Below are 22558 nucleotides of genomic sequence, written 5' to 3' on the forward strand. Positions count from 1 at the left end.
AAATAAATTTTCTGTAAGCTTTCAACTTATTTTGTTACAAGAAAAATTACTTTAGTATAAATATTTTAATGAACAAAAAGAATGCAGCCGCTACCTAACTCCAATGCATACCAGCAAAAAGGTTACCCACCAATGGGAGGTCAGCAGCAGGGATATCCTCCAATGGCAAACCAGCAGCAGCAAGGTTATCCGCCCATGAATAACATGCAGAATGGTTCAGCTAATGTTACATACGTAAGTGATTTTATTTTTATTTTCATTCAAAGATTTTTAAACCAAATTTTGTTCAGACTTATGTGAAGATTTTGTTTTCTCGAGTAAGAGAACTTGAAGTAACTCATTCAATTATTTTGAGTTTGAAAAAAATCTTAGTTTTTATTAAGTTTGATTTAGTTTTTTTATAAAAAAAGTTTAAAACAATGTCCTGTTAACAAAATGTAATAAAACTAGAGTTTTGATAAACTTATTATTTTATAGTTAATGTGATTTATCTATTTTTTCATCATAATAAATGGTAAGAAATAATAAAGTCGTTATAAATATTATTACAGTTGTAAAAAGAACTAGTAAAAATAAATTTACAATAAATCTCTTCTGTAGCTTTTTACAGTTTAATTTCTAAAGAGACATTTATTTTTAGTTGAAATTATTAGTTAGTGTTAGGAAAATTCCTTTTATCTTCTTTTTTGAAATAAATATGTTGTTTTTAGAAAACTTACAAAAACCATGTCGGTTTACTTTACAGGTTTAAATAATTAAAATACCTTTGTAGTTTTTTGAATAAGTAGACAAAAAAAACAACATTCTTTAAACTAAACTATTAAAAAATTACAAGTTTTTTATTTTTAAAAACAAACACATTTTTTTCTTTTTGGTAAAAGATGTAAATAAAATTTGAACTGTTAAACAAAATCTTAAGTAAAAAAATATTTCTGGCCAACACCTGCAAGACTTAAAAACTACAAATAAACACAAAAAAAATTATAGAATTTAATTAAAATTTTAGCAATTTTAATTAACTTTATAACTTATTAAAAAATTGTCATATATTGCATTAGACAGATTTATGTTTAAGTTTTTGATAAGCATTATAAACTAAATTGTATTGTTTTTATTATAAATATAGAATTAAATAAAAATTTTGAAAATAATTAAAACAAAAAAGAAACTATTATTAGAAAAAAGGCATGTTATGCTGTCTACTTTCTTAGATTTTTTTTAATGGTCTGTGTAAAAGTACATAAGACTTGGAGCAGTTTTTTAAGGCATATAAGTATATAAAGAAGTTTTTTTTTGTTTGCAGTTTAACAATTTTAGTTGATATTTAATAATGTCAAATTAAACAATTTTGATAAAATTATCATTTAACTTTCACATGCAGGCGAGGGGGCCACCAGTACAAACGGCAAGACAAGCTCCACCAACAAGCAACGCTATGCCCCCACCTTCAAATAACGGGTATTACAATCAGTATGGTGGTGGTTATCAGTTAGTTGCATGTACTACTTGCTGTAGGTGTGATATAATGTTTCGGGCAAAATGGTGGACTTTTTGTCTGAATTTTTATGCCTGCTTTAAAATTTTTAATTCTTATTACACATTTTTCTTAAAAATTTTTAGAAATACAGTAGTGGCAGTTAATTATTTATTTATTTTACATAACAAGTTTTTTGAGTTTAACCTTTCTATTTTCTTTTTTTGTCATCACTGACCACTCAATGTTTTTAAAGTATTTAGCCTGGGTGGCACAATAATTTTGTCTTCAAGACAAAATTAATTAAATGCTTAGTATTAATACACTTATGCTGTTACTAAACACTTTAATATATGACTTAAATCAATATGGTATTAAGCTAAAGTATACAACTTTAAAGCTTAGAGGTGTAGAATTTAATAAATTCTTTTTTAAATAATATTATTAATTTAATATATTTCATAGATTGCTTACAAAAACAAACATGCAGTAAAATTGTTTAAATTGTTAAGCATAAACATTGTTAAGTTCGATAATTTGTAAAATAAACACATTAAACTATTTAAAACCAAATTTAAGTTAAAATTATATTGTTTAATTGATAACAATAGTGAAATTAAAAACTTTGAAAAAGTAAAGTGAAGAAAGTAACTATTTAACATAAATAACGATTCAACTAAAAATGTTTTATGTTTACGTTGAGGAAGTAAACTATTTGTTAGGTTATTTTAAAAGCTATTTGCTATGGCTAAAACTTATATGTTATATTGTAAAGTTTTTGCTTCTAAAAGCATTTAGAAACATCATTAGGATACTGTTTTAAAACTTTTCCATTTAAAGGAATAAAATAAGCTATGCATTTAATATACATTATACTAAATAAATTTTCAAAAGTACTTCACAGTATTAAAATGTTTTATTTTATACAGTACTGTGTGTTTATTGTTAAAGTGATGATAATTTTTATATGTTTATTAAATAAAAATGTGGTTAAACAACTGCTATCAAAATATATCACCCCTAGTGGAGTTTGCTGTGATATATTTTGTTTAATTTAAGTTAAACTTTTAGTTAGTTGCCTTTTTCTGGGTTGACATTGTAATATTTAAAAGTGATAACTAAAGTTTAAGTAAAATTCGGTTTATAATTACACTCGAATGTTAAGATATAAATAATTTTATACATTGTTGATAAAAAAACCTTAATGCTTTCCTACTTTTTTATTGAAAGTTTGTTTACTAATTTTAAATAATAAATATGAATTATGTTTATTTATTAGGATATGTTATGTGTGGATTTTGTTTAACTGACAGTTTTTTTGATTACATGTATTTATTCTACTTACAGTGTGACTTTTATTTCTATCTATTCCATTAACTTTAGATACCCATGATTTCAGATCTTTAAAATTGTTTAATTATATTTTAAACCCTCTAATTAAACAGAAATTATTGTATTTATAGTTAGCTCTGCAACACGTACATAATTATAAGTAGATGGATATTATACTGTTTTACAAGTATAAGTATTTTTATGCTAGTAGATGCTTTTGTTTTGTTACAAGTAGTTTGGACTTCAACCATCTCACAATAAGTAAATATTGATAACCAAAGTTGTATAGGCCTGTTTTATAAGTAAAAGTGGCTTTAATTAATAAATGCTTTTATTTTAGGTTTAAAAGCTTACTTTTACTTTAATGTATAAAAGTTCTAACTGGTACCATTCTAAGAATTTCATTTTATATTATATCAGTTATGTATATATATATATATGATGTAATATATATTAGTCTGTTTCATAAGTTTAAGTAAGTTTATACCATTTTACTTTTTTTTTTTGAATCAGTTCACACTTTAATTTAATTTTTTTTAAAATTTAAATTTTATATTATATCATATTCATATATATAGTTCTGTTTGATGAGTAATTGTTAATTTACACCTATATATGCTTTTATTTTTGTTCATTACTTATTGAAACAGTTTAAACTTTAATTATTTTTTTAGGCAAATGCAGCCACCACCTCAACAGCAAGTTGCGCCACCAAACGGCCAGCAAGTAAACGGCATGGGAGATCGATCACAAGGTGGCATGAAACCTCCCCAGCAACCACAGGGTCCTCCCCAGCAACAGAGAATGGGGTCCATGCCCCCTCCTGTAAGCCAGATGCAAAACATGAACCTCGGCGGTCCTCAGCAGCCAATGGGAGCACAGCAAGCTCAAGGTGGTCCACCAATGGGAGGACAGATGCAGAGGCCTGGGCCGCCAGGACCAAACATGCCGCTAGCAGCAGGGCAAAGACCAATGCCAGGTCAGCAAGGTATGCCACCAATACCACCAGGACCCAATCAGATGCCACCAGGACCGAACCAGATGCCCCCTGGGCCAAACCAGATGCAGCGTCAACCAGGAATGCCACCAATGGGCAACCAGATGCCACCCGGGCCCAACATGCCTCCCGGACCGGGTGGAATGAGGCCAGGCGGGCAAATTCCACCGCGTCCAGGAGTGCCAGGCGGAATGCCTCCAGGTCCAGGAATGGGTGGTCAAATGCCACCTGGTCCAGGTGGAATGCCACCAAGACCCGGCGGGCCAGGAATGCAACAACCTGGTTACCCCGGTAAATTTTAAAACTATACAATTGTTTAGTTCTTATGCAAACACTTTTAAATAAAAGTATTTAGTTAGATTTATCAAAGTTACAAATTCACAAACACATTAGTGAAAATAAGCTATATATAAACAAATTATTTAAAGTTAACATTAGATAAGTTTATCAAGCGTTTTTTAGTAACACTTCTTTCCTATAAAAGGTCAGCAAAGACCAGGGTACCAGCAAGCTCCACAAAAAAGATCATTGGATCCAGACATGATGCCTTCACCTGTTAAAGTTTGTTTTTTTATGAGCAATTTTTATATACTATGTATTAGATTGATAAGTACAGAACTTAAAGCTTACCATTTAGTTGCCTTTTAACACTTAATCATTCTGAGTTTAAATTCCTTTAAAATTATATAAACTTTATTTTGATTATTAGTATGTGAAAATACTGTTATTTTTTGGCTGATCTAAAATGTTATGTTTAATTGAGACGTACCTTAATATACACCTGCTTACTGTGTCAGCGTAATAAAATTTTTCCAATTAATTTTTGTCCAGGTGATAGAAGACGACAAGGAAACGCACGCCGGTCAGCAGTACGACACGAACGAGAGGGGCAAGATGCCGCCGCTGGTCACCACCGACTTCAGCGTGGTCGACATGGGCAACGCGTCGCCCAGGTTCATCAGGTGCTCCACCTACGCCATCCCCCACACCAAGGAGCTGTTGGACGAATCCAAGGTTTGTTTGTTGAAGTGTTAAGCTGTCATAAAACCGGTTGAGTGAATCAAACTTTTGTTAAATTGGTTTTATGTTTAGTTTCTGTTTATTTTTGATTTTTATGTGTTCTATACTTTTTACTGTTTTCATATTAAATATGTGTAACTTTTTAAAGTTTTACAGTGTTTAGAAAAGATATGTACATATTTTATACAGCGATTAAAATTTTTGCGTTGTTTTTCATAAAATATGTATTCAACCAAGAGTCAGAAATCTCCTCATAACATAAAATGATATTTGACCTACCAAACGATTAAAGTATAACATACACTTTTAAATTTTATTAACAATACAATGTTTCACTCGCTTGAAACTAGTCAAACTAGATTTCAGTTGTTTAAAATCTATTCAAGTAGAAACATTCTATTTCTCTAAGATTTTAAACAACTGAAATCTCATTCGACTAGTTTCAAGTGAGTGAAACATTGTTTTGTTAATAAAATTCATAAATGATCATTCTCCTTCTATTTAAGTTGAGAACTTTGATTACCATCTTTAAAGTATAAAATACACAAAGTATAACATAAGTATATTTTATATATTATTTCAACAATTACTTTCAGTTGCCGATGGCGGTGGTGGTGAAACCGCTGGCGAAGATACCCGACACGGAGCAGCAGCCGCACCTGGTGGAAGCGAGGGAGGACGGTCCGATCAGGTGCAAGAGGTGCAAGTGCTACATGTGCCCGGGATTCGGCTTCATCGACGGCGGCAGGAGGTTCCAGTGCCACCTCTGCTGCGCCATCACCGATGTTAGTAGTAGATGTAACACTTTATATTGAAATTATATTTGAAATTATCTATCTCAATCAATTTTTATTGAAAAAGTTGTAATAAACAAAAGTACTAGTGAAACAAAAGCGTGTGTTTGTTCATTTGTTTTTGTGTGTTTAAAGATAGTAGAAGCAATATTGCATTTTTTACAATAACTTTGGTTTTTAAAACTTTTGTTAATTATTTTTTATCAAACTAAATGTTAGTGCAGCTAAAAATCTGATTGGAAACCGTATTTAGTTAGTTTTGCAAGGTTTTCAAAGTATGCTCTAAAGGTAGTATAAAGTAGGGAAACAACATTACGAGGGTACTGTAGTTTTACATAAGCTGTTCTTACAACAATTTCACATTTAGTTATAACTTGTAGTATATTTTATCATAGGCAAAAATTATTCACATATAGTAGTAATAAAAAAATATATGTAAATTCATTTTACTTTTACATTTATAAAAGTTTCACCACTTATCCAGTCAGTATAGAATTACTGAGCATATGATCCTTTTGTTTGTTAAATTAAAACAAATCATTAAAATATAAAAAAAAATTTAAATTAGAATTGTTATACAAACTAAACAGCAAACTTTAAAATATCTAATGCAGACTCCACACAACTACTTCAGTCATGTAGATCACCAAAACCAAAGACAAGATAAATTCCAAAGAGCAGAACTGTGCCAAGGTTCATATGAGTTTCCAGCCACTATTCAGTATTGTAAGGTGATTTTTTAACATATATTATATAGTTTCAACCTGTTTATTACTATTTTGGAAATAGTTTAATCTTTTTGGTTAAACATAGTCTCAATTAGTTGTATTTACTTAAGTTTTGTTGTTGTGTGCTGTAAATATTGTTTATTTAATAAATTATCATTTGAAAGTTTCAGTTTTTACATTTATTAATTTATATACTAATTTTAATCATAAAAACTACTAAACTTGCATTGATATTAATAATGATTTCAACAAGACTATTTGTTATTGTACGTTCTTATTCTAATTTCAGACATTCTAACTCTTTAACTATAAGTACAAGCAAATAAAAAATTTAAAAGTAAAATATACCACTTTTAGTTTAAGTACAACAACTGAAACAAATCCATATCGTATATTTTAACATTTTCGTCACAAGTGCAATTTTTTATAATTCAATCAAGGACATATAAACTTTTTACACAGGACAACAAGTGGCCGAACGCTCCGGCCTTCATATTCGCGATCGACGTGTCGTACAACAGCGTGAAGTCGGGCATGGTGGAGGTGCTGTGCAGGAATTTGCTCGATTTGATCGAAAACCTGCCCAAGGACTCGCACGAGCAAGTGTCCAGCATGAAAGTCGGCTTTCTCACCTACAGCAACGTCATTCACTTCTACAACCTCAATGTTGGTACAATAAAATTATTTCAATCAGGCTTTAATTCATAAAATTGTATGTTGTAAACTAAACCCTATTGTTTTCTGAATATATATGATATTTCATAAATATTTTCTTAAGTGACTTAATCTTATCAATTATGAGTAGTTGACATTATTTTTATTTTCTATTTAAACTTTTAGGTATGATCACAACTTCATTATCAATTGATAAGTAAAGTCTTTCATGACGTTATTAAAAATATTGTTTAGAATCAAAAAGAAAAATCATAACTTTTGAACTATTTTTTTGTCTCTAATAAAATTTTATTAGAGACAAAAAAAGTAGTTCAACTTAGTAGTTTTTTGTTAAGACATACTATTTTGTATTTTTTAATTAGCATTTTATAGTTTTAATTCCATGTACGTAAATATACCAGGTTTTCTGTCATGTAATTAATTTTTTAGTTAGTGTATATTATATAACATCTTTGTAAACAATTCAATGGTTTATTATAATTTGGTATCATTCTTTCTTTAATAAACTGTTAATTTGTATTTTGTTAAATATTAATTAAAAGTAAAATTATTTTTTAGACGAAAATTATTTTTTATTATTGCGGACAAATATAACTAAACTTATGTTTGTATTTAGCCACGTTAATTGTTTTATTTGCTTTGACACATGGTTAAATTCAATACAAACACTAGTTACAGGGTTGTTAAATTAACATGGAATTCTGGAAAAACTTGGAAAAAAATCTGGAATTTGAGAAATTTTGAAAAAAATCTCGAGTTTTGAACAAAGATCACTGAAAAACCTGGAATTTTCAACATTTTTATGTTAAGTAGTAAAATTTCGATTTGACACAAATAACCTATTGTACAGATAAAAGTTTTTTGTCATCATCAATTTTTTTATTTATAAAAAAACACATTTAAAGGTGCTTTACAGTATCTTTTCAATATCATTATACTACTTAACACAGTTTTTTACCTTAAACTTAATTTGAAACTAAAAATTGACCTTACAATGTGTAATTCAAAAAACCCGGAGAAAATTTTACAAAAACATTTGGCAACCCTGCTTAATACAACTGTCAACTAATACAAAACAATTCAGTTTTACAAAAATGTTACATGAAAGATCTGATGCTTTTTTTTTAAGTTTTGTTAAAACAAGTATACATATATCTAGAAATCCTTGGACCAACCAAAGCAAATGGTAGTCGGAGATGTGAACGATATATTTGTACCGCTTCAAGACGGCTTTCTGGTCGATGTTAACGAGTCAAAGTTAGTTGTTCGTGTGTAATTAGTATCAAAACATGTTTAATCAGCTCATGAACAATGATTTAAATGCTGAAAATAAGTTATTATTGTATTTAAATTGCTTATTTAATTAATAACACGGGTTTGTAAAACATAACAAGACTTGTTATGTTCAACACTATTCGTAAAAACAATTAAGTTTAAAAAGTTTCACTGAATGTAGGTTTTTTTTTTTCAATTTTATATAAATCACTTATTGAACATAAATAATGTAATTGGTTTTCAAAAAATGTTTATAAAAAATTCTTGCAGTCAATTTGTACACAACCCTGATAAAATCAAGTGTGAAAATTAAAGTGACACTTTTTGAATTGTTACGTTCTTTATGTGATGGTTATGTTTCGATATTTCTGAAATGGTGTCTAGAAAAACTTTCTCTGACTAACTAACTATTACATGTTTTGTTTCGTTTTTTTCTAATCACTAGATTTCAGTTAATGACAAAAATAAAATAGTTAACTAAAACAATTAAAAATTGTATTGAACGATTAGATATTTATTTTTAAACAGTGATACTGTTTGTATTGGTCAGCAAAAAATTGTACATTAATAATGCAATGATCATGTATTTCCTTATAACATTCATGTGCTTTGTTATATAACATTGTTAAAACATACTTGTTTCCTTATTACAGATAGTTAAAAAGTTGATAAGTATTAAACAATATATTTTATTCTTCATAAAAAACCCATGTGTATGTTATAAGAAAATTCAATGTTTATCAACTGAATTCAAACTAGTTAAATAAACTTGCAAGCTATTTGTACATCATTATCCTTTTCTTTCAATCTTAGTTTTTAACTAAATTTTAAAATAGTTTGTATTTGTCCAGTTCTTTCAATCCTAGTTTTTAATGAAAATTTACAAACAAACAGGCACGTGATCACGACATTGCTGGAGCAGATACCCGAGTTGTTCCGTGACTGCAGGGAGACAGAGCTGTTGTACTTGCCGGTGGTGCAAGCCGCGGTGCAAGCATTAACCAGCAGCAACAGGGCCGGCAAGCTGATGATGTTCCATTCGGGTATTCCTTCAGCGCACGCTCCCGGCAAATTGAAACCTCAGCGGGACGACAGGAAGCTGATCGGAACCGATAAGGAGAGGGTTGGTTCGATTTTAAAAAATCAGAAGTAGTTTGCTATCTTTAATTTTTGTTTGTTGGAAAAAAAAGCTATCTTGATTGAAACCACAGTTTTGTTAAAAATCAGAACTTATGAAAGTGTAACTAAATTGTACAAGTAGTTGATAAAATACAAAATGTAAATTTTAGTATTCCCAAAGCAGGAATCTAAAATCTATTTTATTTTCAAATGACACCTTGTATTTAGTTTGTTCAATAAATAAAATTTTAATATTTTTTTTTAAACAGGAGTCATGGTCATAAGACGGACTATAGATTTTAATGTTTTGTTCATTTTTCACTATTCTCATTAAACATTTTACAGACAAATTACAATGTACTGTCAGTTTTCTTAGTTAAACATTTGCAACAGACGTTGTTCCAGCCGGTGGGAGGTGTGTACGCCGACATAGGTAAAGACTGCGTGGCCGCGTCTTGCAGCGTGGACTTGTACTTGTTCAACAGCCAGTACTGCGATGTCGCCACATTGTCGCACGTTCCATCTGTGTCCGGTGGTGATGTTTACAAGTTTGTTTCTTGTTTGTTCATGTTAAGTTTGTAAGTAGCGGGGTTGTTACTAGTTTTTGGTAAGTTTTTTAAAAGTACACGTTTTCGGGTCTATTTTTAGGTTAGAATTAAGTTTAAGATAAAAAAATGTGTTAAGCAAAATAACAACATTGAAGATATACTGTAAAGTTACTTTAAATATGCTTTTTAATAATAAAAATTTTTTGAGGTGACAAAAAAAAAATTTCTATATGATATATTTTTTGTTTCACATTGAAATTTTACTATTTGAAATTTAAAAATTCTTAAAAAATCCACGTTTTTTAGTGATTTTGTACAAAATTCCTGGATTTTTAGCCTAAGTTGTCAAATTCCAGATTTTTTCAGGATTTTAGGTTTTGTGGCAACCCTGAAGTAATAAACAATATGTTATCAATGTCAGCTATGAACACTGTTTTCTTTAACTTATCAAATTTTTTAGTCAATATAGAGCTATTTATTTTCTTTATGACGTTATATTTTTAAAGATTTCATATTTTTCAAACTTAAAAAAAAAATTTAATTTGCTCTTACTAGTTTATATGTAGCATATACGATTTAAATTTGCTCAGCTTGACTATTAGTCTACTATGTATATACTTACAATTCTTTATTATCAATTTTTCAAAACTAATCAAAACTTGAAACTCAACTAAAGCTTAAACAACTCGGATTGAATTCTAAGCTTACAAACCTTTGATATGAAACTTATGATTTGTCTTCACTTCTGCGCAGTTTTAATGAAAACTTACATACCTTAACTCGAACACATTTTACAGATACACAATGTTCAGACCTGAGATAGACGGTCAAAGATTCATAAAAGATCTCACTCACAACATAAAGAAAAATATTGTGTTCGACGCAGTCATGAGAGTAAGAACTAGCACTGGTTAGTTTACTTTTTTAAACTTAACAAAAGCACATATATATTTTAGCAAGATTTATTTATAAACGGTAGCCTTTTTTAAACAGAAAGATAAAAACTGTGTATTGTGATTACTTAGTGTTTTATACTCAATTATTATGCTATAGCTTTTGTAAGTCTAAAAATTAATCGCTTTTAAATTTAATTCTATCAAAAAAAATTGATTCCTTTTTCCTCACGTTACATCACGTTTTCCAGTTTAAACATTGTTTCACCACAGGTATCAGAGCGGTAGGATTCATGGGCAACCACCACATGACAAACACACAGGATGTAGAATTGGCATCGATTGATGAGGACAAGAGCATAACTGTCACCGTCAAGCACGATGACAAAATTACTGAAGATCAAGGCGCTCATTTGCAAGTAAGTACCATTAGTAAATTTAAATTTTTGTATTAGTTAATCCTAAAGATTAAGGTATGAATTGAATATATAATTTATCAATCATATTTTTTTACCAAATTTAAAACTTTACAGTTTGTTGACTTAAACATAGCTGAAACCGTTTTATATCTTAAATTAGTGCGATTAGTTTTAAGTTCTTGTTAAAACTCGGTGAACACAAACTTGTTCGAATATTGTTTACAACGTTATGATTAAGCACTATTACAACAAATATTTTCCATCCGCCAGGTAGCGCTGTTGTACACGTCGGTGTCTGGCCAGCGGAGGTTGAGGGTGCACAATCTGAGCTTGTCGGTGTGCACAACCCCGCACGATTTGTACAGGAGCTGCGAGACCGACGTCATCATGAACTACTCCCTCAAGAGGACCATCATGTTGGTTTCGTTTAACTTGTATTATGGAAATAATAATAAAAATTAATTGTTAATTATAAAAATTTATGGAACTAGAAGGTTTTTTGTTTTCAAAGCCAAGTTTGATAAGTACCGTATTTTTTTAGATTAAACTAAACCCTTTTTTATACCTAAAAATCGACATTTTAAGTGAAATTGAAAAAATATATTAAATATTCTAAATACTATTCATGAATAAACCATTGTTATTTGAAGGATGTTACTATAACCAAGCGAATAGAATTGTTTATTACATCTTTCATACCTAAATTTTAAATTTTCAACTTTGTACTCTTATGCCTCGAGTACTTATATTTAATGAACTAAAAGCAGTTATAAATCTGTAAGGTAAGTTAAACGTGAACAAAAGATCTTACTAAAAAACAAGATAAACTCTTTATTAAATAAGTACAACAAGTATTTAAAATTTCAGTTAAAAATAAGCATCATATTAAACATCCTCTTCTAAATATATACAATTCAAAACAACAATTTTTCTGACATAATTTGAATCTACTTAATTTTTTGAAAACTAAAATGACATCAAAATAGTTACAAAAACGCTAATTATTGTTATATATGGGTTGTAATTGGTTTTATGTACACCAGGATGGGATTAGACAAGCCACAGTCGAAGATTCGCGAGGAACTCATTCAGAACTTCTGCACTGTACTCGCCATATATAGAAAGAAGGTGGCACAACCGCAGCCGCTGGGTCAGCTCATATTGCCAGAGTGCATGAAACTCGTGCCGTGCTACCTCAACTGCTTGCTAAAAGTTTGTTGTTGTTTTATTTTTTTTATCTTAAAATGTTTATATTACTTAAACATTTTTTGGTCTATCACGTATTAGTATTTGATTGTAGTTGGTACAAACTGTTATATAAGCACATTTTTAGTTTTTTAAGTCAACTTCAAGTTTTAAAATTATATAACCAAATATATATCTTGCTAACATAATTGCATAAGTATAGAACAAAAGTATATATTAATCTTGTTTTTAAAAAAAAAAAGTAGTACTGTTAAATACTATTAGCAAACATGATACAAAAAATATCATTAATTATTTACTTTAGTGAATTTAAAAATATTAAATAATTATTAAACTTATTGCTTACAGTAACTACAAATGTTATCACACAAATAACTCAACAATCGTAATATTTTACAGTACGACGGAATTAATTCAGGGCAGGCTATTTCAACAGATGAAAAAGCTTACATGAGAAATATGATCATGTCTAAGGGTTGCAGCACCACACAAGCCGTATTGTATCCACAAATTATACCCGTGGTTTGTTTAGATTATGTTTTTGTTTTATAATAAGTATCAAGTCTTTCTTATATAAAAACCACCTATGTAAGCTAAAGGAAAGCTTTTTTTTGTATTTAGATTCTAAAACCTATAGATTTTTGTCTGTTTTCAAAGTTTTTAGTTACTTTAATTTTTACCAAAGTATTATATAGAACAGTGCTTCTGAACCTTTTTCTAGTGGCGGAACCCTTTTCCAAAGTTCAACTTTTCCGTGGAACCCCTAATTTTAATTTTACATAAAATGTATAATTAAATAAATGATTGTTTTAAATTTTGAAAGGCTTCGCGGAACCCCATTTCAGAAGCACTGATATAGAATATACAAGCCCATGAACAAGAGTTTTGATGAAGTTGCTTGAATCTTTAGTTAAATTGTTGAATTATCTATTTGTTTCCACATTAATTTGTTGTACAGTTTAATTTAAGTTCATCATACAACAAACATCAAATCTCCCTCCTGCACCAACAGAACGGCGACTTGCAACAAGGGGGATTACCCACGTCCATCCGGTGTTCGTACGAGCGGTTGGACGCGGGTCAGATGTACGTCATGCACAACAGCGTGAACTTGTACGTGTGGGTGGGAAGGAACTGCAACCCCCAGCAGCTCAACAACGTGTTCGGCTGCTCTGACGTCATGAAAATCAACACTGACGTTGTTAGTTGTTGTTTGTTTTGTTGTTTGGTTTTAAGTTATTATCAAACGTATTTAAATAAGTCTGGGAAAGTTTTCATCCGGCGCCCTTTGATGGTCCAAATTTGTTATTTCAAAACTGATTTTAATTATCATTTAATGTGCACTATTTTCTACTAAAAATTAAGCTTAAAGCACAAATAAAGTACTTCTTACAAAAAATTGATAAATGATTATTTGTTTTGCATAAGTTGTTTTCAACTTAATAAGTATGTCGCAGCCTCACGTTGCCCATTTATAATATTTATGATATATTTAAAATAGTTATTTTTAAATACACAAAAGTCCTAATTTTCTACATTTGTAGAGTCTAATGAACGTTTACAAAGTTGCTTATGAAGTCAAGTCTAATATTTTATAAGTAAATAATTTTTTAATGTGAGTATAAAAGATAAAGTTTCAAAATAAGTGTTATTTATAATATAATGACTTTGTTTTGTAAGTTTTTAAATAATTAAACAACCGATCAGTCATCAGCAATTTGCAGACTTTCAATCTCTTAAAACATATTAAAATAATTGAACTTGATTGTAGGTTAAACTTCGTGAAAAGTATCTAGGTTGCTTTAAAACTTTTAGAATATAAAAAAAAAACAAAATTACATAAATTACTCAAATTATGATCAATCGGTAGATAAATGTTCACATTTTTTTGATTGTACATAAAACAACAAAAACTATATAATTGAAATTTAAAAAAGTGTTTTGGTTGGGAAAAGGTTATCGATTTTAAATTTAATAAGCGTAAATTGGGAGTAATTTGTAAACGTTTTAATTTAGCAAACAAATGAGATAATATTTGCAAAGTAAATAACCAACGTTTTATTTATTTCATAGTCTAGTTAAGCGAAATTTTATTAAATTTTCGTGTAACTCATTGTTTTATTGCAATGTGTGAATGACATAAAACATTTTTTCTCTTAAGATTTTCTTTAAACTTTGTATCAATTAGGTGATAAAAGGTTTTGTATTAATTTGGTAGTTTTACGACAAGTTTGGTTTCATATTGAAAAAAAAGTCATCTTCTTTAAAAAGATAAAGAATAACATTAAAAATATTTCATAAAATGTAATAAATGCTTTAGTTGTAAAAATTAAAAATTAAAGAATGTCATTAATTATATACTCTTTAAATCGTCACATCTAATAAGTGATGAAATTATTATTTTACTTAAAAGCAGACGTGTCTTACCAAGTTGATAACATAATAGTATGAAAAAATTTAAAACAAACGTACTTGATGTTAATAACAAATAATCGTTGATGCATTACAACACGTATGAACAAATCAACCATAAAAATTGCTTCAAGTACCTACAAGTGCCTTCTATAACTTGCAAAAAAATACATTTGTTTCAACTTTTTTGTTGATATTTTTAAACACATGCTAATAATGCCTTATGTGTGTATTAAAATTTAAAGCAACTGTAAATGCGTAAACTCTAAAACTTTAATCTAAATATATATATCATACACTAATTAAAATATTTTTGTTTTAAATGCATAGGTGTGTCTTGAAAGCTCTGACATTGAGTAAACTTGTTAAAATTAATTTTTTAATCAAATACATATTAAATTGAAATTATAAAAAGAATTTATAACGCTGATCAAATTATAAAAAAAATCATTACAAATATTAACTTATATTTTCAAAGTTGATATAAATTACAGGGAAGCTTGCCTGAATATGACAATGAAGATTCAAAGAAAATTAATTATTTGCTCAGAACTTTACAAAAGCAAGTGACAAGACAAATGAAGGTAAAATTATTTATTATTATTTTTTTTTTTTTTAAACAAGTATAATTTCAAAGTGTTCAACTCAGATAAAAAATCTTTAACTTAAAATAACAAAAGTCACTGAAATAGTCCTCATAAAAGCACATTCAATGATATAATAAGTGCTGTTATAATTAAAAAACTTTATACTCTCAAATTTTACCCACATTCTTTTAAATAGCTTATTTTTGCGAATTTTTCAATTAAACATTCAAGCACTAAACTCCTCTACAATATTTTCCAACTGAGTTCCAACAATTTTTCACTAATCAAGCTCACAAGTCGTACCAACCATATTTCCAGCATTATGAATTAATTTAACATTTTTACCGCACAGTTGCTGATAATCCGTCAGGGCGACCAGTCGGAAGGTCCGATGTTCAAGCGCCACCTAGCGGAAGACAGGACACCGAATTCAAGTTCCTACGTGGACTTCCTGTGCCACATGCACAAGGAAATAAGAAACTTGTTGTCGTAAATTTAATAGTTTAAAACATGGAAACACCTGCGAAATTAAATTGAACGGTTTTCAGATAAAGTTTACTCATGAATAAAGATACCTTTTCTGAAATATTTTTTTATGACACCTTAAGAAATCTTCTACCGTTTTTGAGTTTACCTGGAAATATCTGCGAAATAAAAAGAGTATTGTTTTTAGCCGATTTTATTTTAACACATAATTTTTTTATATAAAACGAGTGTGGTGGTATTTTAACAAGTTTCAAGTTTTTATTTTCTCAGTGCAATGTGTGAGACACATTTTCGGAAAGTTTTTTTTTTCTGTGTGATTTTCAACCTTTCGATTGTTATTTATTGCTATTTAACTTTCTATGTTTTAAGAGAATTTTCGAGCTTCTCAAGGAAATTTTGTGTTAAAAAGCCCTTATTGTCCAAAATTGATAAGCTCAAGTATTTTTTTAGATTTTAATACATGGTAAAACTGATGGCTTAATGGCATAAGGAAAACTTAATTTTTCATACCATCACCGTAGTTAGCTTATAAGGCTTTTGATAAAAATAAATGTTTATCTTAGAGCTACATATTGGTAGATTAATGCTTCTGTTCTGAGAAGATTTATTTAGATATTTACGCGGTTCTATAGTTTGCAAGGTTAATGTAAGAATTATTAGAATAAGAAATAAAAATGATTGTTTTTATTTGAATATTTATTTATGTTAAAAGTAATTTTTTTTATAAGATTTTATTAACTTTTTCTTATTTAAATTTAGCACTTCCCAAACTATACCTTTGTGATATTTAAAAAAAGCCAGTAATTAGTTACTAAACTTGTTTTATCAAACATGAATAAATGTTTTAATAAAATTTCTCTTTGTTGTTTTTTCTTAAATATTTCATTTGGATCTAAAGTTATACTTGTTTAAAATAAACGAACAACTTAATTTTCCTAAAAATCAGTTTTGCTCCAATTTAGAATGATGTATTGGAACTAGTAAAAGTTTTTGGTGGCTAAATGTGTTTTAAATAGGCTTATCACAAAGTGTAAAAGTGCAATGTAAATCACATTGTTTTTTTTGTGTGTAGTTTCTAAGAGTGTGTATTGATAAATTAATGTTTGTTTTTCTCCAACATATAGCTTACTTAGTTCACATACGTTTCGAAAACTCACTTTGTTTTATTTAATGTTTTAGTTAATTGGACATTTTTAAAACCTATATATGTGTAACTTTCTTATCTTTTTGTTACTTTACCATCTAAATTTTTGTTAAATTTAAGTATCGAAATATTTTGCTTTTGAGCTCGAATTAAAAATGTTGTAGTTTTCAAAACAAAACATTGATATTTCAATGAAAAAACGGTTATTTTAAGGTGTTAGTGAAAAATTAATTTATGAATTGTAAATATTTTTTATTTCTTGTTTAGTTTTCCTATTGACATTTGAAGTTTTGTCGCATTGTTAAAGTATATAAACGTTTATGAGAAATACCCATTCTTTCAAAGTTATGTTTTTTAACAGAACCTCACATGAAATTTTATTTTAATTCTTAACTAAAAATAATAAAACCTTTTTGTAAGTCGTTGTATAAAGTTTTCATTATATTCAATAAAATGAACCTTATTCTTTATAAACTTTAATGTGTTTAACCATATTTTGATTGTTTAAAAAAATGTTGACGCTAATAAATTTTGAGCTTTAAGTTAATTTTCAGATCTAGCTAAAATAGAGCTACATCGCTCCTATTATGGCGGTTTTATTATTACGGTAGGCAATAACTAGTAGAGGAGCGATTTTTAAGATGTGGGCTCTCGTGTGTTTTTTTTTTTTTTTGTTTTAGCTTGCTTATTTTAATATTTGACCCTGATTGAAGAAAAAACCAGGTTTTCTGCGAAAGAGGCGGTTTCAGGCAGCATGATTAACAAGTGGGCGAAAGTTTAAACGAGTAATCAGTTAGTAAAGGGCGGTAGATTTTAAAATTTATGCTAAGGTCATGAAAATGATGACAAAAAACCCTGAGCAAAATAGTATAGGAAATTCATACTACGTAATTTATACTAGTGTATTAAAATAGCTAAAAGTTTTCGTTTAGCAACCAGTTACCCTAGATGGGAGCGGGTCAGAATGACACAGCGACAAAATGACACGGTCGTCAAATAGACACGGTGCGTCACTTTGGCACAGCGACAAAATGACACGGTGCGTCACCTTGGCACAGTGCGTCAGTTTGGCACGGAGGGTCACTTTGGCACGGCGACAAAATGACACGGTGCGTCACTTTGGCACAGAGGGTCACTTTGGCACGGCGACAAGATGACACGGTGCGTCACTTTGGCACAGAGGGTCACTTTGGCACGGCGACAAAATGACACGGTGCGTCATTTTGGCACAGAGGGTCACTTTGGCACGGCGACAAAATGACACGGTGCGTCACTTTGGCACAGAGGGTCACTTTGGCACAGCGACAAAACGACACGGTGCGTCACTTTGGCACGGAGGGTCACTTTGGCACAGCGACAAAATGACATGGTGCGTCACTTTGGCACAGCGACAAAATGACACGGTGCGTCACTTTGGCGCAGCGACAAAATGACACGGTGCGTCACTTTAGCACAGCGACAAAATGACAAGGTGGTTAATAAGGGAGGGAACGATTTGTTGCGAAACTTCAATCTTCATTGGTATGGACAACGATCTTATTTTTCTAGGAAACTTTTCGGTTTCCTGTCTTCTAACCGGTTTTGTAGAATCAGCAACAATCACATTGATTAACTTTAAAAACAAAGACCGCAGGAATTTTTGATCGTGACTTTATAAAATAAAGTGAAACACGTAATGTTTATACCTTCTATTCTCATCGTCGTACTTATAAAAAACATGCTCGTTTTTAAGCAATAGCAAGGTGTTAGGTGTGCTTAAAAGCTGTGCTTAATAAACAACAACTAGTTGTTTATACCAAACAACGTTCACAAAGATGCAAAAGCAGCAATTTTTTTAACAAAATACGACTGCCAAAATTAACGAAAATTTATTTTTGATTACTTTCGAATGGAAAATCTTAAACACAGTTTAGTACAAGAACTTGAAACGAGTAATAAAAATTAGAAAATGACTTGCCATTTTACGACTAAAAAGATAAAAACTCATATAAACATATTATTTAAACTTCAGCAACATTCTGATTTAAAAATTACAATCTTCATTTTAGATCAATCATTCAGTACATCAAAACAATAAACTAGTAGATGTAAATACAGAGGAAAATTTGTTTTATAAACTAAAACTCAGACGTTATCGAAAGCAACTTTTTTGCTGTTGTAATTCTAAATTCTAATGCGGTTCTTATTTTACGTTTTTATGCTTAAAAAAATTAATACTTGCGCTATTTTGGCGACTTAATAGGTTGCAAGATTAAAAATAGAAAACTAAATATTATTTTCATAACAGAGTTAAGACAAAACCGAGTTTTTTAAAACTTTGTAATAAAACTCAAGAATATAAAGTAGAAGATTTTTTACACGCAAATTAAAATCTGCAAATCATTATGAAATTTATTTACTGATTTTGTATTAAATATAAATGTAATTAAATCCTTATATGCAATAAAATACTATAATATCTGTCGTACTCTAAGTTTTTTTTTATATTTTAGACTAAAAAGTTTTGTAAAAATAAAAAAGACTTAAAGTATTAACTTTAATAGAATGGCTGCAGCTTTAATTAGAAGGCTGCAGCAGCAATATTGTATGTATAACCTCGTCTAGTGATTTTTTTTAAAGTGATAAATATATAAATGCGCATGAATGGTTGCATCAGACTCTTAATTTTCTCTCAACTGTTCATAATACTATTTTTAACTTTTTCATAAATTTAGGCTCCAGGTCCGTTTATTTTAATTATTTGCTTTCAGACGAGTTTATTATATATTTTCAATACAGAGTTTTAAGTAAACATCCTAACTTATTAACTTTTGTTAAATATAAATATATATACATATTTAATATAAATGGCTAGTTACTACAAAAGCAGCTTAACTCTGTATTTTTAAAAACTACAGTTAAAACACGCATGACTTAAACTTACTACGAAATAACTCTGTATTAATTTAATATTTAGTTATTTTTTTAAACAATTCCTGATAATAATTAATTAAACTTAACAACAAAAAGTACTAAATTTTATTCATTACATAAATATGAAAAGTCGTGAAACGTAAAAAACAAACTTAAGAAATTTATGTTTTTATACTATGACTTAAATTTTAAAGCAATGTAACATATATAGTTTCAAATGTATCAAGCTACTATAGTTTGGAAAAAGTATAATAAATCTTTTGTTTAACTAATTACTATCAAAATTTTACAATTAAAAGTTATATTACTGAAGAAGTTTAGTTTTGCATATAAGTTTATTAATCCATGCTATCGTGACGCACCGTGTCATTTAGTCGCTGTGTCAAAGTGACGTATCGTGTCATTTTGACGCTGTGCCAAATTGACGCACCGTGTCATTTTGTCGCTGTGCCAAAGTGACCCTCCGTGCCAAAGTGACGCACCGTGTCGTTTTGTCGCTGTGCCAAAGTGACGCACCGTGTCATTTTGTCGCTGTGCCAAAATGACGCACCGTGCCTAAGTGACGCACCGTGTCATTTTGTCGCTGTGCCAAATTGACCCTCCGTGCCAAAGTGACACACCGTGTCGCTTTGTCGCTGTGCCAAAGTGACGCACCATGTCATTTAGTCGCCGTGCCAAAGTGACCCTCCGTGCCAAAGTGACACACCGTGCCAAGATGACGCACCGTGTCATTTTGTCGCTGTGCCAAAGTGACGCACCGTGCCAGAGTGACGCACCGTGTCATTTTGTCGCTGTGCCAAAGTGACGCACCGTGTCATTTTGTCGCCGTGCCAAAGTGACCCTCCGTGTCGAAGTGACGCACCGTGCCAAAGTGACGCACCGTGTCATTTTGTCGCTGTGTCATTCTGACACCCACCCACCCTAGATAGCTGAACCTTGACTGTGTTTTTGTGTTGGGTACTTGTAGCATAAAGTGTTATTAAGCCTTACGATGATAAAAGTTTTTTAAGCTCTATGTGCTAAGGATCCATTATTGAGTGCAAAATGGTCCTTTCCGGTCAGGCACAAATCTGCAAACACTAATGAGTTTAGCAGAAGAGTATATATTCTTATTTTGAACAAGCGCAATAAAATTTATTACGTTTGATATTAAACCATTCTTTGGTTATTTAGAATACATATTATGGTTGTTAAATGGCAATCTCTTTTGTTTCAATGAGAATCTAATTTAATTGATTTTAGTGTAGCCTTGAAAGACGCACTTAAAAATTTTCTCGATTGTTTGAAAAAAACCGAAACTTATAGAAAAAGTTGATTAATGATAAAAAATACTTAAAATGAGGAGTTGCCTACATAAAACTTTTTTTAATAGTCTAAAACTTTGCACAGTGTGTTTATAAGATGATTGCCACGTGTAAGAAAAGTCTAGTTAAAAACATTTTTGGTAAAAAAACGTCACATTTTTGGGTCCCATACAGTTTGCAGTAGAGTGGTTTACAAAAAATTGAACACCACCAAATTTAAAGTTTGTTTAAATCATCTAAAATTTTGCACAGGCTTTTTTTGTGGTATTTGCCAAGTGTAATAAAACTTTTGGCTGAAAAATTAAAAATCGCTGAATTTATAAACCCTTGTACAACGTACAATTAGTTAGTGGAGTAATTTATCATACTTTTATAAAAACAATAAAGATGGATCTTTTTTTAATTAGATCGAAGAACAACTGTAAGTTAATTGTAAAAAATAAAAATTAACTTTCATACTTTAAATAAGTTTCTAATTATATGATTCAAACGTAAATTATTTATCATTATTTGCTATTTGAAATAACAAATTCATAACTATGAAAAACAATTTAACTTGTAAAAATTAGTTTTCAAACTTATTTTTTAATGTTATTACATTGCATTTCTTAAATAAACCCTAGTGTAAGTGTTTAGACTAAGACTAATAATTATATATGTTGTAGTTTTATTATGAAAATTTTGTCAATTGAGCTCAACAAAAAAAAAGAAAATAAGCATATATTAAATTGTATGGCAAAACACAGTTTTTAAAATATGTTTCATTTATTCTTTAGCAAGAAAAAAGGCTATCTAAATAATATATGCTAAAGCGTATATGAAATATTATGTAAAAATGTGTTTTGTTATAAAGTCTTAATTATTAACTGTATATAAATTTGATTAAATCTAATTCATAAAAACTTTATTGATAAAATACACATATAGTTTACATTTTCAATTAGAACTTTAATTAAAATACGGAGAAAAAAAATTACTTGAACAAACTACAAAATAGTTCTTGATCTGAATTAATTTTGGAACGTTTAAAACATTTATTGACTACTCTATTTTAGCAAAAGTAAGAAAAAAAGAAAATTAAAATTATTACAAATCTAACTTGAAATTAAATATATTTTATGAAAGTAAAACATTAAAATTGTTTCAAAAAAATTTAATATTTATTATTAGTATTTAATTTTACACAGCTCTTGAATTAAAAATTGCATATTTATAAATTAAAAAACGAAAAA

The 22558-nt window shown here is 29.4% G+C and overlaps 1 protein-coding gene across 2 annotated transcripts; it reads left to right on the forward strand.

The window, feature by feature from the left end:
* The first annotated feature begins 46 nt into the window (after window positions 1-46).
* On the forward strand, window positions 47-17470 carry LOC145847277 (protein transport protein Sec24C-like). 2 transcript variants are annotated; one of them, XM_082953551.1, is made up of 19 exons: window positions 47-234; window positions 1382-1488; window positions 3481-4094; window positions 4288-4364; window positions 4635-4817; window positions 5420-5608; window positions 6232-6348; window positions 6808-7011; window positions 8180-8277; window positions 9190-9418; window positions 9808-9962; window positions 10760-10872; window positions 11129-11274; window positions 11545-11690; window positions 12318-12486; window positions 12880-13002; window positions 13493-13681; window positions 15387-15476; window positions 15832-17470. In XM_082953551.1, the coding sequence occupies exons 1-19, from the start codon at window positions 82-84 to the stop codon at window positions 15970-15972; spliced, it is 3243 nt and encodes a 1080-aa protein (XP_082809677.1). In that variant the 5' UTR covers window positions 47-81; the 3' UTR covers window positions 15973-17470. The 2 variants fall into 2 exon arrangements, with proteins under 2 accessions (XP_082809677.1, XP_082809678.1); XM_082953552.1 differs by having other exon boundaries at window positions 1382-1458.
* Window positions 17471-22558: the final 5088 nt, after the last annotated feature.

This window comes from Thalia democratica, chromosome 1 (genome assembly GCF_965202585.1).
Source record: "Thalia democratica chromosome 1, ktThaDemo2.hap1.1, whole genome shotgun sequence".
Lineage (NCBI taxonomy): Eukaryota > Metazoa > Chordata > Thaliacea > Salpida > Salpidae > Thalia > Thalia democratica.

Excerpts from the sequence above, each read along its gene's own strand:
- LOC145847277 (XM_082953551.1), top strand. The coding sequence starts at position 82 with ATGCAGCCGCTACCTAACTCCAATGCATACCAGCAAAAAGGTTACCCA. Across the intron at positions 10,873-11,128 it reads GAGAGTAAGAACTAGCACTG|GTATCAGAGCGGTAGGATTC; the intron begins GTTAGTTTACTT and ends GTTTCACCACAG. Across the intron at positions 11,275-11,544 it reads ATCAAGGCGCTCATTTGCAA|GTAGCGCTGTTGTACACGTC; the intron begins GTAAGTACCATT and ends TCCATCCGCCAG.